Here is an 18,984-nt window from a genome sequence, read left to right as displayed (position 1 = left end):
GCATCAGATATAACATTTATAATAAGTTAAAAACCAACAACTTTTATTTATATTAAACAAACTCATAATGGGTTACTAAACTGCATATCCTTTTTACCGTGAAAAGGAATTTATTTTAGGCATATATGGTTGATTATTTAGTGAGTTATTCATAATTTAAGTATCCAATGTGTGAATATATGGTAAAGGTAAGGTATATACTAATAGGTTTGTTCTGGTGTGTGTGTGGTACAGGTGAACCTGCCTCATAATCAGCTGACTGTGTTGCGTGTGCCCACCAAGACACTGATCTCCGACGTGCTCTCTATGGTCTGTAAGGAGAAGAGTATCGACCCGGACACCCATGAGATACGACACCCAGGTAAGTGTTCCTCCTGTGCTCTTTTCCTCGTTGCTGAGTGTTTTCTTAGGCTCCAATCTTGAATGTTCAGCGGAATTGTTTACCTGTGAAGTCCTCCAGCCATTTCCTGTCTGGTGGGTGTACATCTTGGGGCGTGTTTTGGTGTTGTCTTATATTCTTGAGACACTTTTAAAGTTTTTACATGTTCGTGGGACAGAAAGGGTTTTTTTTTATTTTTTTATGGAAATGGCTTGTTTATTTTTCTGTTTTTAAGGTCAAGACGATTTCTAGTTTCTGTATTTAGACATTGTTGTTGTTCTGTTCAATGGGCAGTTATATATCCAAATTCTTTAAGATTTTATATTATGTTGATGGAAGACCAGGTCAAATATCAAGTAAATAGAGAAGACCAGTAAAGATTTAATAAACTAACATTGGACAGTATCCGAGAAGAGACCAACCACCCGAACTGCTGGTGAGTTGGTAAGCGTTGAAACGACAAATTTGTTATGAAATTACAATTAGAGCTCGTTTTCTTAAGAAGGGCTCGTGCAAAAGACTTAGTCACCCCTCTAATGTACACTTCCGGCATTTAAAGAAAACTTATTACTGGTGATGGGGAACTAAGTGAACGTCGGATACCGGTCGTTCCTTCCTTCAACTTGTCATTTATATTGATATAAACTTGACTAGAGGTAAATAATGTTGCTGTATGTGATTTTTTCTTTAAATTCTTTTTGACAATTAGTAGTTTCTTATATAATAAGTTTTTAACGTTCGTGATAATTTTGAGAAAACTCGATTAGATACGAAGAAAAGTATAATTATTTACAGTTGTACAAATAGAAGAATAATGTGGAAAGAAAGAATAAAATTAAAACAAAAGATGAAATAAAACTACGGAAATTCGTACGTATTTGATAATTAATGCCAATACAAACACCTTGCCAGACGGTGATAAACCTGTTCTTTTAAACCAACACTGGACAATGAAGGTGGGAATTATAAAGATAAAATATAAATCAATACTAATTATATCTTCCACCAAGTGCTAAATGTTTTCAATATTCTCTCACAGTTTAAATCCCACTTCCCTTTTAATTGGTATCAAGGTAACTAGATTACTCCTCTGCTGTGATGTCTAAATATACTATGGGGCGACCAGGAGCTGCAGAAGGGCGATATAATATTATGATGGCTACTAAAATGAGAGATGTTGATACTTAGGATAAGTTTCTTAAGATTGCAGGACTAAATGGTTTATTGATGCTCATCGTCTGTTTTCCACTTCTTTCGTTGTTGTTGTTGTGTGTGTGTGTGTGTGTTTTCACATTGTCTCTTTGTATGAATGACGCTTTGTTCCTGGTGGACGTGTGGGTAGGATGTGTGTGGGTGAGGAGGAGGCGTCGTGTGGGTGATGGTGGTATGGTAGGAGATGGCGACCTTGGCACACTCAAGAGCCCGCGGGCTGTGGGTCGGCGGAGAGTCAACACCCCCTGAGCTCTTGGCGGAAACCCATGAAGTTCCCTCACGTGTTCATTCGCTTCTTTCTTATGAATCACAAGTTTTATAGAAATTGATGAACAATGTATAAGGAAGTCTGCCCGTCATTACATTACATAATAAGAATTAATGCGTTTCGGAAAATTTGACACTGAGTACTTATTTATTATTGAAGAATCCGTTTTCATAGCTTTGCCTTATTTATATCTCTGCCGTTCATTTACAAACTTTCTTTTTCAATTTGGTTCATTGTGTTGTTTTACTGTGTCGTTACCACCTGGACGTGTGTTTTCAGAAGTGTTCATGTTCATAGACATTGATCAAGGGACTGTAGTGTTGTATTTCAGATGATACACTAAACCGATTCTCTTCATATTGTGGCAGTTTCGTCATTTTCCACTTGATAGAAAAAATACCTGGGCTGATTTAGTTCAAACTTGGCAGTGTCTCAGAATCACAAACATCTATTTTGAATTCGTTAATCAGTCAGTGTCTTCCAGCTCTCTTTACATCCTCAGTTATACTCTAGTTTGGTTGGTAAATGTGTCGCACTATCATGGCTGACCTGCACGAGAAAGGGTCTTTGAGTTGTGACCGTTTCTGTCACTTATTGATAATTTCTGTTTTTCGTCCCAGAGAGAGAGAGAGAGAGAGAGAGAGAGAGAGAGAGAGAGCATCTTCTTCACATGTACTTAAAATTATATGATTTAATTTTTATTGAGAGTTGTATTACGACTTGCTGTTACAGTCTTCTATATCCTCAAGTACCGTTTCCTAATCTGTTAAGGACGATAAACGTTAGGGTTCGTACTTGTGACTTTTGACCGTTCCTATTCCCCAATTATTTAACATTGTGTCGTTTAGGAAAGGTACTTAGGAAAGGTTTAAAATATCAGACAGAAGGTAACCGGTGTTACTTTGTACGTTTGATTACACATTCCAGGTCCTCTTGAACTACTTATATTTACTTTGATATCGCATTTACAATATTTTTTGTTCTTCAATACATTTTATAGTCTTCGGGTACAATGCCCTGCGCTGCGCTTTTAACATCTTACCCTTTACTTTGCTTTCCAGACGACTTCTTTAAATGGCCTTTGTCTCACCTAGTACACTATTTACATTTTGAATATGCATGACAACAGGTCTTCAGTGTTATGAGATTAGAACACGGCCTGGGAGACACTATTGCTGTGGGGGCTATACTCTACAAGCTTAATATGATCTCCTTTTGTGGCTCTGCAGTCATCAAAGCGGTATTTTTTACTTTTCAAATATCCTCATGTATCATATCCTTCCTATACTCCCAGGTTGCTGACATTGGTGGAACAAAAACTTCACTTTTGTCATAGGCCCCGAGATAAAATACTTTGTAATCATCAGGTTCAAGTCTGACTCGAGGCAGACGAACAGTCCTCCACCAATAAGCGTATCATTGCGGGGTGGAATGAAGCAGCGAACGGTGTTGCTGCTCGGGCTGACCCTGTTGTTGCCCGTGATGGTGCTGTTGGTATCATAGGCATGGACCTAACCACCTGTTACTCTGTACTTCCCTGCTGACACTTCCACTGTGTGTGGGGGTAATTTAAAACACACGATATTACTGTTCAAGCTTTTGTTGGAGATGACAGCATATGTTTTTGTTGTAATTTATTTGTATAAACACTCGTGGAGAGTCAGGCTCTTGAGTGTTGCTAGTGGAGGTCATGGTGGAGTGAGTTTGGCGTGGAGGAGGAGGAGGAGGGGGGATGTTGGGGGTCTGGTGTGTGTGTCGGGAGGAGGGAGGGCGGTGTGGAGGGAGTGTCAGGCCAAGACTGTCTGACATATCATTATATCTGTCATCCCAGGAAGTGGTTGATTGTCTCCACAATTATCCTGGCCAACCTGATCCCTCGCTACCGTCAACTCGGCCGTGAGCTCCTGCTCAAAACATGACAGAGGTGAGGGTGCTATGGACGGTGAGGGCGTTGGACTGGCTAATGGGTGAAGTGTGCTGACCGTAAAAGGTGGGTGTATGGGTGGGTTGCTGCAGGATGGATGAGGGAGACACAAACTCGCCGCAGTTTCAATTAGCTCGTTAGTTATGACGTCAGACAGTCGCCACGCTTCACCAGCGCCGTAAATTAAACAGTTGCCACGTACAAGCTGTAACATTTGTCACCTTCCCTCTGGTCCCCAACTCACTAATGTCAACATTATTCTGACGGCCTGACGCCTCATCTTCACTTCGTCTTCATCTGCTGCATTCCTCACGGCACAAGAACAACAGTTTACACATAGTCAAGTCTCGGTGTAGAAGTCTGCATACCTGTCAGTACAGGAAGAGGCGAGGGGTGTCAACACCCATGAGAGAGGCAGTGGTGTCACAGCGGCAGTCGGTCACAAGTACCACTGATGGTCCAATAAGCTTGCGGCCCCGTCACTCGACCTCGGAGATGCATCCCACTATTTTCCGGCCACTGTACCATGCAGGTGGTAGTTTGCCGGAGGAGCTTCATTATCTGGAGTTGCTACTGCCCGTGACTGAATCCCGTTGTGGGTTGGTGGGTGGCTGTGGGTGACTGTTGGTTGGCTTCCTGGTTAAGTGGTAGTCATCAGTGTTGTGGTTGTCGCCCCTGCAGCGTCCCCCTCCCCTTTTAATACCTTTCACCGGTACATCTGGGACACCACATCCTTAAACTATCCCAATATTTACACCCACTTGTTGCTTCCATTCAGTCATACATCTTTCCTCCGTTTCAAGTTTCACCCCTGGCCCCGTGCAGCTCTCCTCTTGTGTACAGGACACTTGTTGTATCCCATTGTTGTTGTTTTAATGTACAGAGTATATTGTATTTAGAGGTTTCAACAGCTAAGGTCTGCATACCTCTTCACAAAGTCAGTTTTTACGCTACACAGATATTAAAGGCTTTTATTATCTCGGGGCGGTGTGTCGCCTTGACCCCGGTGCCCAGGGACGACTCTCGCCATGGCCATCAGTCAACTTGTCTCCTCGTTGTTATTATACAGTGCCTGTATATTATTTTGCTGGTGGTCCTCCCACCTGCCTCTCAAGTATCATTGGCCATAGTATTAAATTGTTTCGTGTGAGTACAGCGGGTAATTTATAGACGGTATGTATGTATTTTTTCGAGTTTATTATCTTGTGTGTGGTCATGTGCATGATGCGTGTGGCCATGTGCGTGAGCATGTCAGCCCCCGCCTCCTCCAGTACTACCAACCTCCGCTCGCCGCACACCTCACATTCCTCTGCCCTCACCACACTTTCTATTCCTCATTCGTGGAGGTGAAAGACTAATTTCAGAGCTTGTATAAGTCGGAGAAGAGACAGAGACTGTCTGTTGGGAACCTGGTGGTTTTGAGAGTTTTGTCTTTCAGTTTGCATAACGTTAACGCGTGGAGGCGGGCTGGTCTTACTGCCGTGTGACTCGGCGAACTTGGCGTTGAGATCGCTCACAATGTGGGGCGCCTCGGAGCGGAAAGGTATCGCGAGCTGACTGTTTGGTTTGACGACTCTAGCGTGGAAAGAGTGAGACCCGGTAGCGGTAGTTGGTGGATTGAGTGTGTGGAGGGCGGTGTTGTGTCTGGCTGCCCCTCAGTCTGGCTTCCAGCTCCGTCCTCTCAACGTCTTGTGCCTGTGGTGTGTTGGTGGTGATATTTTAATTCAGTAATTTGTTGTCTCTCTGCATTAGATATTGTGAACTGGCATTAATTACCTTAGGGACCGCACGTGTACTACTGAACTGTCACGTGGTTCATTAATGAGTGTTAAAGAGTACAGTACTTGTGTAGTGATTCTTGATGACGTGCGTTGTTCAGTATACCACTCCAATATAATCCACAGATGAGTTTATCCACGTTTTTGTACTTGTAGATTTAAGATGTGAAAAATTGCACAGGAAAACGGTGGAAAAAGTGACCAAAAAAGATGAAAAGCTTACGATAGTGACATGAACGAGAATAATACAGTATGTGACTTGAAATATTGTTTTCCCTTGAAAGTACATTAACTGTTGATACTGAGTGAGGTTGACCCGAGGTGATATATAGCCTGTGAATGACCGAGGGTAAAAGTTGAAGTTTATTTCACCGATACGTTTGAAGGAAGTTTGAAACAAGTGTGTGGAGGGACTGTGGCAACTTTGATCTGCTGAGCGCTGTGTTGTGGTGGTGGTTGGGCAGGACGCAGGTGCAGGTGGGTGGACGTGTGTGGCATCATCAGTAGGAGGCGGTTGTTACTTTTACTTCTGCTGCTGATTATGTGCAAGACGCAGTAGAAGCCCCACCAGGAGACTGTCATGGGGAGACTAGCCAGGAGATTGTGTAGCAGGTGAGAGCAACTACTGTAGGTGGTGGTAGTTGTTTGTGTTGATAGTAATGTTAAAATGTAGTGGTGATGGTGGACACACACACACACCTTTCCTCGGTAATTAATTAAACCTGATTGTGTGTAATTACCTACATCATCTTAATTAGTTGAATGTGCTTGTTTATCTTACCTTTCTTCGGAATATCTTAACTCGGGAGCTGTTGTCACCAAACTGTATCGTGTCCGTTTATGTTCGGATCACGTGAAGATTAAGCATCCCAACTTATTAAACACCCTAACCTAACCTAACATAACCCCTAGGTGAAGTAAAATGGGTTGCCTAATCTTCATGTTATCACATCTTTATTTCATTGTGTCTCCACATTGTATCATTGTACCAGTGGTGTGACGCGCGGGAGATGTAAAAGTTATAATAGATGGTGAAGTCTCAAGAGTTATTTACCATTATTCCGAAAGTCACTCTTGAGAGGTCTGTCGATTCCATGATTGTGGGAAGGTATGGAGTGGACTTGTGTCTCACAGGAGGGTGTGGGACCTGTGTGTAGTAGTGTCATGATTCTTACTGACACACACGCGCACACACACACACACACACACACACACACACACACGAGAGAGAAGAAAACAAGAAGAAACGTAAAGAAAATTTCTTTACGAGCCATCAACGCGGATAAAAAGTGACCGTGATATTTTTTTTTATATTGTGAGACTCGATCTCGAACAGCGGAGCGAGAGTTTCTGGTGCCATTAGTACATGTCACAGCCGACGATGACCCACTGTGTGTGTGTGGTTGACTCTTTCACTTATTTTGGTTAAGATATATCATTATCGTCTGCATTTTGTCTGTTATGTGAGTTGGTAAGGAATCGTTCCAGTATCCGCCTCGTAGATTCTGTGGATGTCACTCGGCCCACACTACACGCTAGAGCGGGTCACACTTCCATTACGATGACACTCTTTACACGAGACCCACCCCCTCTGTACAGTAGTTCCCCCCACCACCACACACACGAGGCCCTCTCATTACATCAGGCCCCCTCCACATACTAGGCCTCTACTACTCAACCGCCCTCCTCACACACACACGAGGCCCTTTCATTACATCAGGCCCCTCCACATGCCTAGGCCTCTACTACTCAACCCCCCCCCCACCCTCCACACACACAGGCTCTCAACACACATGAAGACCACTACACACACACTAAGCTCCCATCACACGTTAAACCTTTCACATTCTAGGTCCTCTCCGGGGCTCGGTTCATAACTCCTTTCTACTCGGACGGTGTGTAGTCTACCGCCTGTCTTTATCACGATTATTTTTACTGGTCACGATTTTGGTTTATTTTTATTACTTAGGCGTCTCCCGCGTCGTGTCCAGAACGCCGTGGTAGCTGCTACGACGTCCACGACCTATCAAATACTTACCGGTACGCCCACGACCATAATTATGCGGGGGTAGCTAGAGTCTGTTGGCAGTGGAGCAACGGGAGGCGTGGTGGTGAGTGGACGCCCACGCCGCCCTCAATTTCTCACGCCTGTCAGACTGTGGGCGGCCCCGTGACCACCGACACACCACCGCCTCCTTCATCCCTGTCAGTTTCGTGCATATTATTATCTCAGTTCCCTCCTCCACTTAGAGATTGATCGTTAGTAAACGAGTAGTCGCCTCCCATATCTCGTTCATTGGTAAACGAGCGTGTTGTTTGGTTCTTGAGGCTGTGGTGGTGGTGTGATGAGGTTCCCTTGACTGACACGGCTCATTATTAGAGGGTATGAGGGACGACTACCACGTACCTGACGACGCCGCCGCCGCCAGGATATGGTGAGGGATGACCTTGTACATCACAACGCTCTTTGGCAACGATACCAGGAGGTACTGAGTAGGGGCAACGTCCATTCACTACGTCACCACGGTACTGACAGGAGGACCCGGTACTGTTTGGTAAAGTGACATGAAACTAATGTACTGAGGAAACGAGATAACCTGTGGTGTAGTAACAAGACAACTGTGGCGGTGTGGTGAGGCCTTGGGGTGTTGGGGCCTCCACAAGACTCCCCTGCATACTGAACTACTCATTATGTATTCTCAGCTCCTACACGGCCGGCTTGCATATCATCCTCGCTGTATAATAAACACTGAGTACCAAACCCTCACATACTTAACAAGGGCTGGGCTGAAAATGAGTGTTTACGGACTGAAAGAAATGAGGTGTTGTGAAGTGTGCTGAAGAAGTTGTGAGGTGACGCGAGGACAGGAGTAGAATGTTGAGTTGACGCTAGGACGGAAGTAGAATGTTGAGTTGACCCTAGGACGGGAGTGTGAGGTGACACTAGACGGGAGTGTGAGGTGACGCTAGGACGGGAGTAGAATGTTGTGAGGTGACGCGAGGACAGGAGTAGAATGTTGAGGTGACGCTAGGACGGAAGTAGAATGTTGTGAGGTGACGCGAGGACAGGAGTAGAATGTTGAGGTGACACGAGGACGGGAGTGTGAGGGGACACTAGGACAGGAGTAGAATGTTGAGTTGACCGTAGGACGGGAGTAGAATGTTGAGGTGACACTAGGACAGGCAGGGCCGTCCCTAGGAGGGTGCGGGGCCCGGGGCAACTCAGCCACTGCGGAGCCCCAGAAAAAATAAAAAAATTATATATATATATATATATATATATATATATATATATATATATATATATATATATATATATATATATATATATATATATATATATATATATATATATCCATGTTTCTTACGCAAAAAAAGTATATCCACAAAACTCAAAAGGCAGGTCACAGCTCACAGGACAGGACACAACCTTCTCACTGGTTACTGACCCTGGTGGACTGGCTGTGTGGAGTGGAGTGCAATGGATTATGGAGTCAGATTATGCGGTCAGAGGAACCCACCCCCACCAACCCCATGGGACTGTCGCTATGGATGGTAAGGTCACGATTGCGATGGTGGCGTAAGCCATCAGGTCAGATTAACCAGTCAACAGGTAATGTGTCCAGGTCACTGGGTCTAGTGCTGGGCCCCGGGCACGCGCGGGGCCCTGGGCGGTCGCCCTGTTCGCTCCCCATCCCCCCTAAGGACGGGCCTGGACAGGAGTAGAATGTTTAGGTGTTACTAGGACGTGAGTAGAATGTTGTGAGGTGTGTCTACTGGTGTGTTAAGAACGATTTATTAGATTTTAATAATTATTTTTTTGCTGAAATTTGACGATAAAGGACAAGGCATGACTGAGGAATGGGTGTAGTTACCTGAGGGTGTTGTGGACAGAAGAGCAATGTCGTGATAACTCTACTGATAACACCCAGACCAGGAAGGTGACAGTGATTGAAGGTGTGTACAGGTAAAGAAGGTGAATGTGTGTGTATGTGGCGGGGGGGGTAATGATGAATACATAGGAAGACGATGGACTTACACATGACGACGATGATGATGATAATGGTGGTGATGGTGGTGATAATGGTGATGACAAGAGTGACGGGCAACGTGACTATGATTTAGACACATAATAATGACTCGTTTCTGTTAAAATCCGCTGTTGGTATTTCACGTGTAGGGTCTGTGTGGCTGTACGAGACTGTGGCGAGGCTGTGGTTGAGGGTCTCCGGGTCTCCCTTGTTGAACCGTCCGCCCCCAAGTTGCTGGATTCATCTGACGTCACGGTTGGTTCGCATTATTCCGGGAAGACAATTAACCCAACCTTAATTCATCTCTATACAATCGTTTTATAATTTACTCCGAGCCGCTGTAATTTGTTCCTTTTTGTTTAGTTTTGGTTTATATTAAGTCAGCCAGTGTCATCTTGCGCCCCCCCCCCACCGTCTTCGCCTCTACATCAACTCTTTGTGCGTTCACTTCGATATTTAGGTAATTATTCTCGGTAATTATTCTCTATATTGACAATCATAGTTTTCAATCAGGATAACTAAGAATTGGTCATTGGCTGTATTAAGCCACACTTGGAAAAAAAACCTCCATTAGTCAGATCAGAAAGAGCGGGGATTGGGCTGACAGGACGCTGGCAAAGTGTGTTCAGGATACGACGACTTAGTCTAGATTAGCGAATTGTAACAGTTGGGTGAATCAAGAGACGTGGGGCTGAGCAGATCATTGTTTCTACTGTGTGTGTTTGTTGTGATCCAGGAACTAGCTGTAGGTGGTGCAGGTAAAGGCTAGTAACACCATAATAACACCACAGGGATGATTTTGTTGTGTGTAACGGGAGTGTGGGTGAGGCGGCCAGCGGAGGTTTATGGGCCAATGAGGGAAGTGTGACCACATTGCCTCCTGACGGTGATCATCATCCCTCACTCCTGGTTACTGGTCTGCACGAATGCTCATGTGTGCATGTCCTGGTGTACACGTGACCCAGTGTACATTGGTGTTGGTGTAAATGTTCTTGTATACGTGGCTGCTACTGGAATGTACAGTCTCGTTCAAGATTCTTCGAACACTGCTGGAGACAGCTGGCAACTCAAGGCCGTTTGTTTACTATAGTACGTAGTAAAAATTTTGAATGAAAATAAAAGGTTATCGGTGATTGGTTACTTAGTTCTCCGTTGCTTAACGAATGGTTGGGCTTTGTTGTTTCGTATTATATTACAGTACGTACTATAGTAAACAAACGGCCTTGAGTTGCCAGCTGTCTCCAGAAGTGTTCTTAGAATCTTGAACGAGACTGTAACATGACTGGAATTGTACACGCACATTTTTGTACACAACTGTTGGTGTATGTGAGTTCTTGTGTACATGACTGATGGTGTGTGCGTCGTGATGTACACACAGTTGCTAATGTACATGTTTTCCCTGTGTACGTGGCGTCTGGCGTTGCACGTGTTCCGGATGTTGACCTGGCACACACGTTACCTTGTGTACACAGTTGGTGGGGGTACGCGGACGGACGGCTCGTGGTGATGTGTACAACACCTCATGTAAACTTCCGACGGTAAACGCTACTCAGGAAACGTAAGAGTGAGCCACCTGTACCTCCTCGCAGGTGTCGTGCTGTATGGGAGCTGTGCTGTTACTCTGCGGGAGACTTGCTTAGGGGAAACTAGGATTCTGTCCAAGGGAAAATTGCCTGAGGTTCTGTTCAATGAGATATTGTGCGAGGCTCTGTCCAGTGGGAAATCCCTATTGAGAGCATTAGTTTTTTTTTCAGAAACAGAAACATGACAGCCCAAGTTGGTATTTCTTAAGATTGTCCAGTATAGCGGGTGCGTCATCAAGGCGGGCCCTCAGTATAGCGGGTACGTCATCAAGGCGGGCCCTCAGTATAGCGGGTGCGTCATCAAGGCGGGCCCTCAGTATAGCGGGTACGTCATCAAGGCGGGCCCTCTCGTGGGGCAAAATACAACTGGACATGATCTCAATATCACCCACTGGAGAAAATCCTCCCGCTGAACTGATATAAGTTAGGTTAGCTTGTTTTTTTAGTAAAGGGAATTTTATGGGATTTTATGCAGTGTATTTTATTCGATGGGATTTGGTTTGTTGGGGTGTTGTTCAGTGTGATTTTCTTCATTGGGGCTCAAGCCACCTTCAGTAGTCTCTTCCTCCCTCACTGTGACTCGTGGGGCCTCCTGCTTCTGATTACTTCGAGTTGAGAGTCCCTGGTTCAGCGCATCTTCAAGTGGTAGTGGACAGGGATGGTGTAGCGGAGGGTCGCCCTAACTAGTAATAGTAGCCAGTAGTAGTGATAGTAGTAGTAGTGATGGTAGTAGTATAGTAATTGTTTTGGTAACCGCGATCATAGCAACGACAGTAATTATAGAAACTGCCTGTGTATCTACTTCTGTGGCTAACTGACGGCCTGTGTAAAAGACGGACCCCTGGCAGTAGTAGAAGTAATGGTTAGCCGTAGGGTTGGTTGGCAATGCTCCAGCCAACCCTAATTAATAGTCACAATCAGTAGACATCGCCAAGCCATGTGTAAAAGGCATCGGGCTATAGAGAGCTGTGTGACGTCTTAAGTGGTGTAGTGAGGTTGGGGATGGATTAATCAATGTTATTTTGTATCATGTGGTCAGACGAAGGGGAGGGGGAAGAAAGGTTGGAGGGGGTCACGTCACACCATACGGAACACCAGTGTGCGCCGTCTTTCCTTTACCTACACCGCAAGCACTTCCGCCTTCCCTCAACAGCCCCCTCTCTCCACCCCTCACAACACACGCGAACACACACACACACACACCAGCCATTTCCTCACAAACTTATCTACATTTTTAAGACTCAAGTTATCATAATCTTTGCAGCTGTTTCCGTACACAACAGCTTCATTGACTACTAAATTAGATTAAAAGGTATTTGAGGATTAAGATAAACTCCCCACACACACACAAACAGTTCATTTCGGTACAGGTATTCTCATCATGTACCTGTAAGCCTTAACCTATGTCAAGATACTGTGATTTTGGTGTTAATTTGTTTCTGAAGTACCCGTAGAAAATAATAATAATAAAGGCATGTTATAAAAACTAGAACCTCGATAATTTGCATGTACAGAGACGCTCAAGCTGATTACTTCAAACTCCTCTCGTCCACACAACAACACATTAACACCCTGAGTGCCACACATGGAATGCTAGTTGAGGAGGCGACCTTGACCAGCGGACTCTAAGAGGATCAGCCTATCGTCCTGTGTGTCGCCACTGCTGGGGATGTTTGTCACAGGTAGTCGGGGCCGAGTTACCTGTGCTGATTAAAGTTACTGCGAGTATAACAGGTCTTACAGGTTTATTATTGTTGTTATTATTATTATTGTTGTTACGGATGGTTTGGTAGTACTGACACCGACGTATTGACAGTAACATCCTCACACATCACCCGGACAGATCACTCTGACACATCACCCTAATCAGTACTCACCCTGATCCATTACGGTGAACGATGGGATATATGCGAGTCAGTAGCGAGTCGCATGTGAATTGATTCATGAGCGGGGAGTCGGCAAGTGATGATGTAAAACGTTGAGTGAGGAGACCTGAAGGAGGTGGTTCTTTAGTTCAGGTGTTCGGGGTCACGACTCGACCAGGTAACACAATTACCCCCTTCCCCCCCTCTCTCTCTCCTCCCCCATCTCCTCTCCCCCTCTCCACACCTCCCCCCCCCCTCTCTCTCTCTTAATAATAACAATGGCATGAAGGAACTAACCCTCTTGAGACATGGAAGTTTCTGTCCCATTGTGTGTGTGTGTGTGTGTGTGTGGCAAAGAATCGTGGCCAAGTTAACTATCTGTGTGGTGGTTTTGAGTGTAAATTATCGTGTGTAATCAGAGGGTTGAGCCGAGATGTAAAAAAAAATGCTAATATTTAAGTGTGAGTGACGGGTGAGGAAGGGAGAGTGGGTCGTGGGGTGTAGATGGGGGAGGGGTGTAGGTGTGAGGATGGGGGAGAGGTGCAGGTGTAAAGGTGAGGAGTGGCAGGAAGGCAGGTGATGGTGGCGAGAAAGAAGCTCCTTGCATTATCATCACCAGCTGGTCACATATCATGGACCAGCGCCCGTAATCTCAGGCTTACCCCTACATGTGAGAACGTATCTAACACGCTATATTTTTCACCGGACAAATAAAGCGGCCAAAATGACGTGGGTAGAAGAGTGAAACTATACCGTAACTATGTATTTTATTGGAGAATTCTCGACAGTGGTGTGTATTTCACACCTGGAGTCACTTGAGGTAGATTTCCCCTTGGCAGGTGTGTGTGTGTGTGTGTGTGTGTGTGTGTGTGTGTGTTATGACCCGCCAATGCAGTGCTCTTGGTGACGCAAATAGTTGTGGTTATGTTATATCCTGTGTTGTGTGTAGGAATATGACGCTTCATTATTGAAAACGAGTACTGTAGTTTCCAGACAGCATCCTAAAGAGTACAACACTCCTTAGGTAGCCAGATTTAGCCATATCAATGGTTGTCATGGGAAGTTGCCGAGGTTCATTTGACTCACACGCGAAACCAGTGGACCTAAGAATCATATTTTTATAGTTATTACCTTCGACTACAATTTTATTAGATGGTTTTTCGAATTGAATTATTAGGTACGGAAGTAGAGGCCCAACCTCGAGTGCTGGATGTCAGCCAGAGGGAGTGAAAATATCTATTAGCGATATTTACGACAGTGGGGGGATGGGGCGAGTGTGGCGGCGTCAGTGAGTGTCGACTCTCTAAACATGGCCGTCGTCTCGTTAACAACACCGTAAATTGCCGCGGGAGAATGGTCGGTTTTTCCTCGAGCCCGGAATTCAAAACCAATGAAATTGTGTCATGTCGTTACTTGTTGTGGCGGCAGCAGGCATGTCTGTGGGCGAACGTCTACTATCACCAGTTATGTTGTGTAGACAGATGTGTATACGGTAGTTAAGTATTAAGGAGCCGTCTGTAGCACGAGGGACCGCCACCTACCGTGTAAGTCTCAGCATTTCTGTTGATCAAATAAGCTTCCTCCTGTACCGTGTCTTTTATCGTTACCAATCTGAGTATGTTTATGCCTCTGTCACGTTGGTTGTGCGGGCAGTAATGATTGTGTATCCTGCGTGGTGGCGTGTCTTCTCCCACACTGGCTGACCTACTAATGCTCGCTCCCTTTAGTGGAAATAACAGTTTGTTGACTGTTCTCCAACTTTCTTGTCTAGGTTAAGGGGTAATGGTTTAAGTTGTTGTGGTAATATAACGACCCTCGCGGCCTCACCCTTATGATATTATGTCATACTGGCGGATGTCTCAACGCCGTCAGGAGGCCCGGCTTTAATGGGTTATGTTGTCATGTAAGTATAGCTTATCCCTGCAAAAAAAAAATTCAAGACTTGCTGGGGCCTTGCGGGGAAATACTAAGGCCTGAAGGAGTGAAAAGTCTCTGATATACCTGAGGCGTGACGTACAGATGGTTGTTGAGTATAAATTCACGCCCTATCTCTTAATTGCTCGTATAAAAGGAAGTGGAGGTGTGGTGGGTGGGGGGCCACTGCTATTTCCAAGGTACACGTGAATGTCAGGTGAGGTGTGGACCGTGTGTGAGAACGGTCTACATAGCGGTGCTGTGGCGGGAGTGCAGCTCACACACACACACACACACACACACACACAGAGCCTGTTGCACTTTGTCGTGGTTCATCAGACTGGTGGGTGGGCTGAGTCACCAAGTGCTGTATACTGCAGTGGTTGACGGATAGCAGCCAGGAAGGTTACAATCACCAACAGTTTCGTGTTCTGTGAGCTGTAGCGACGCTATTCTCTGAGGTCAATAACATGCAACCAGTGTATTTTTCTTTCCCTATTAAAATCAGATGGGCCCTAGTCCTAATAGGCCCCACACCACTAACTTGATCATATCACTGTGATTGGGGCCTGGTTGGTCTGTATCTCGATTCTAATGTGTAATATGGGTCCCCTTTGACTCGTCACCCGCCCATAATCCCAAGCTGCAGGAGGTAACACGACTTAACAACATCCCCAGGAAAGTATACCAATACACTGTGAAGTTAAGTGAAAAAAAAACTTGTGTTTTCCACATTATCCATTTCCTTCATAGGTAGGTTAACCCGCTAGAGACAACCTCTTCCTTCTCCACTCCCACATATAATAACTCAAGGCAAACACACACACTCTCTCTCTCCGTAACGACCAACACAAATCATGGTAGTTGATCGGGTGTTGGTCGGTGAGTGAGTGTGGTAGAGCGACTTTGCGACTTGTTGACAGTTTATGGAGAAAGTCTCGTGACTGTTATAACTATCGTCCACTACACGCGCGCGCGCACACACACACACACACACACAGTCTTCAATCAGCTATAGTATATAACGATGACTATATAATACACGTTTTTTACCCACTATCCTCCCTCCTATAGAACATGGGGGAGGGAGGGGAAAATAGTGTTATACCCCTATCCGTCCGCCTGTGACCTGTCCGTCCGTCCCTCTGGAAGAACTTCAGTATTGTTCATCTTTATTTACAATATTTAAGGCTCCTGCCGTCCATACCAACTCCACCAAGTGGCTGTCAAATACCGAAACGTGACGACCTTTATACCGGTGGGAAAAAAGTCACAGGGAAAAAAGTCACGGGGAATAAAATCTGAGTGTAAGTAGAGACAATAAAGTTCACTTTATAGCTAAAATATGACACGACCAAATAAATAATTAAAAATCTAATCTAATCTAATTTGTCAATGATATACTGTATAAGTAAAATGTGATTTTTTTTCCAGTCACTTTTTCCTTACCCAATTTGTGACTCGTTTTCCTGTGAATTTATTCCCCTTTGCCGTTACCATAGCGGTGCTAGATGGATTTGTTTTTCTGAATGGTTCACCTGTACGTCACCACACCTGTAAATAAAAGCGTCTCAGGTAGGGAGCGGTTGCCAGGTATAAACAGTTGAATAAACGTGACTCCAGAAGCGTGAAGCAATTTTAAATGTTAACCACGAAGGAGAGACTGAGGTTCTGTTCTCCTCCCCCTCATTGTGACGGCGAGGAGTGAGTCATTGTGTTGATTCTTGTGTAAACATATTTTTTAGTTGGTCCGGGAGATCATTCACTGGATTCCATGAAGTAAGAAAAGACCCGGACAAAAGATATGATATAAATGAAACGTGCAAATCAGAGGCTGTCAGTAGTCCGGAGAGGCACATGGCAGATGATAACGTATGGTTATAGAGGACTCCTTCACCCTCTAGTTGACTGATAAGCTCAAGATAGTGATATGTGCCTTGATGAAATGAGAAAAGAGAGTCCATATGAAGTTTGAAATCTGTTGAGTATTGACATAAGTTTTTTTTTTTTCAAATTTGAGTGAGTAACGTAGAGAGATTCACACTAGTCGGTATTGGGGGTAGTATAAAAAGTTATACCCTACAAGATCCTGCTCGGTATCTCAAGTAGTAAGGAGACAGGGGTGAAGGAGTATAGGGTTTGTTTGGGTCAGTGGTTCCTGGTGAGCTGACGTTTGGGCCACGGTTATGTTATGTTAGATTAGGTCCTAACCACCCTGGCCCAAACCAAACATTCTTGGGCCAAACGTCCTACATTCGTGCTTCCTACAGGCCAGGGAGGGATACTCGCCCTGGTGGATGACTCGAAGCGTTTCTGGGGGTTCACGGAGCCTTGCGAAGTTCTCTGACATGTAATATTGTATAGTAGATGGATGACTGTAGGTGCTAGTGTGTACGATAGGATGTGTGTGTGTGTGTGTGTGTGCGGTGTATGTTACGGAGGTGAATCATGTTTGGTTGTCACACAATTGAAGTCACAAATGCAGTTTTATCGCTCGTGTTGAGATGAATTTAGTCTCCTTCCATCCCATCTGGTAACTGTATTTATTTGTTATAATCATTTTTACTGGTTTTATATAATACTTCTGTCGAGTATTTAAGACCTTGAATAATCTTGAAATATATATATATATGTGTGTGTGTGTGTGTGTGTGTGTGTGTGTGTGATAATAATAAACGGTTTTTTAATAGAGTTGCAGCCGGTGGCTGAAAATATACAGACTTACATTTGATTTAGACATAATGATATAATATGCATTGAATTCATTTACAGAGCTGTACAGTACATAAATCAGGCGTTGTTTATTATTTTAACAATAGATGGGATGGTGCTATTCTTATATCTATCGGTGCGGGCTCTTGTGTGTGTGTGTGTGTGTGTGTGTGTGTGTGTGTGTGTGTGTGTGTGTGTGTGTGTGTGTGTGTGTGTGTGTGTGTGTGTGTGTGTGTGTGTGTGTGTGTGTGTGTGTGTGTGTGTGTGTGTGTGTGTGTGTGTGTGTGTGTGTGTGTGTGTGTGTGTGTGTGTGTGTGTGTGTGTCCCTAGATACAGCGCGATTTACAAGTGTGAGTAAGACATACAAAACCAAAGTGCATGAGTTGGCGTGTTTATAGTTGTGGTGATGGCGGTAGTGGTGGGGTGGGCGGTGGGGAGAGTAGTATTGGTGGGGTGGGCGGTGGCGATAATAGTGGGGTTTGGTGGGCGGTTTAGTCAGTCCAATTTTCTCGCATTTCCCGACTTGGCTGATAATGATTCTCGCGTATGAGGGATATTTTTCAGGTATGATATAACATAGCCAGTTTCCTAGTATTGGTCACTGATGGAACACGCGCGATACAGAGAAGTTTAAGATGGGTTAGGTGGGTTAGGTTAAGATAAATATTTTGTTGTGAGTGTTGGGGTCAAGCTAGGTAAGAGTGTGTTGTGTTAGAAGGCCTTGTACCAAGTCTTCCTATATGTCGTCATTTATTGCCACATGATGCTTGAGGACTGAGGCGTCAATTCTGAGGTGTTTTTGTGAGCTGGTTGTGCCAGAAGGGTGACGCAGGTGAATGACGCCGCCATACACTGCTCGTGAGTGGAGAACAAATCCCCCTCGGACCAAAACCTAACCTAACCTTACGAAACATTAATTTAAAGAAATGTGGGGGATTTTGCCCTACTTTGCACTTTCACTTAGGGGGATTTGTTCATGGGGATTTTGTCCTAAGGGGCTTTTGTGGGTGATCCTGACGGTGGCTCAGCTGGTGGGGAGATGACGTTGATGGGTTTTATATTATTTCTAATAAAATGTCCCAGTAATAGGAGGAGAGCGAACACCAGGCACTGTATACCGGCCTTCACCTGCTGGACCACGTCGCCCCTGTGTCGTGTAGGACGTGGTCGAGACGTCACATCCTGGTGGGACGGCGTCTGTCCTTTTGAATCCTTGATGACTTTTCCTTCTTTTCTAAGGTTAGGGAAGGAGGGGGCGAGGATGCAGTGTGTGTGAGGAAGATGAGAGATTTAGGAGGAAATGTGAGGTGTTGGTGGA

General features: G+C 44.9%; 1 protein-coding gene across 4 annotated transcripts in view; it reads left to right on the top strand.

Moving 5' to 3' along the window:
* The window catches only part of LOC121872657, a 134,337-nt gene that overhangs the window by 22,970 nt on the left and 92,383 nt on the right, over positions 1-18,984 (top strand). For all 4 annotated transcript variants that reach the window (XM_042375598.1, XM_042375599.1, XM_042375600.1 and 1 more), the window contains one exon: positions 235-361. In XM_042375598.1, coding sequence (XP_042231532.1) covers positions 235-361 — 127 coding nt within the window. The remainder of the gene's footprint in view (positions 1-234; positions 362-18,984) is intronic.

The sequence above is a fragment of the Homarus americanus genome, unplaced genomic scaffold (genome assembly GCF_018991925.1).
Source record: "Homarus americanus isolate GMGI-L3 unplaced genomic scaffold, GMGI_Hamer_2.0 scaffold39155, whole genome shotgun sequence".
NCBI classification, from domain to species: Eukaryota; Metazoa; Arthropoda; class Malacostraca; order Decapoda; family Nephropidae; genus Homarus; species Homarus americanus.
This window is presented reverse-complemented; position numbering and strand designations above follow the sequence as displayed.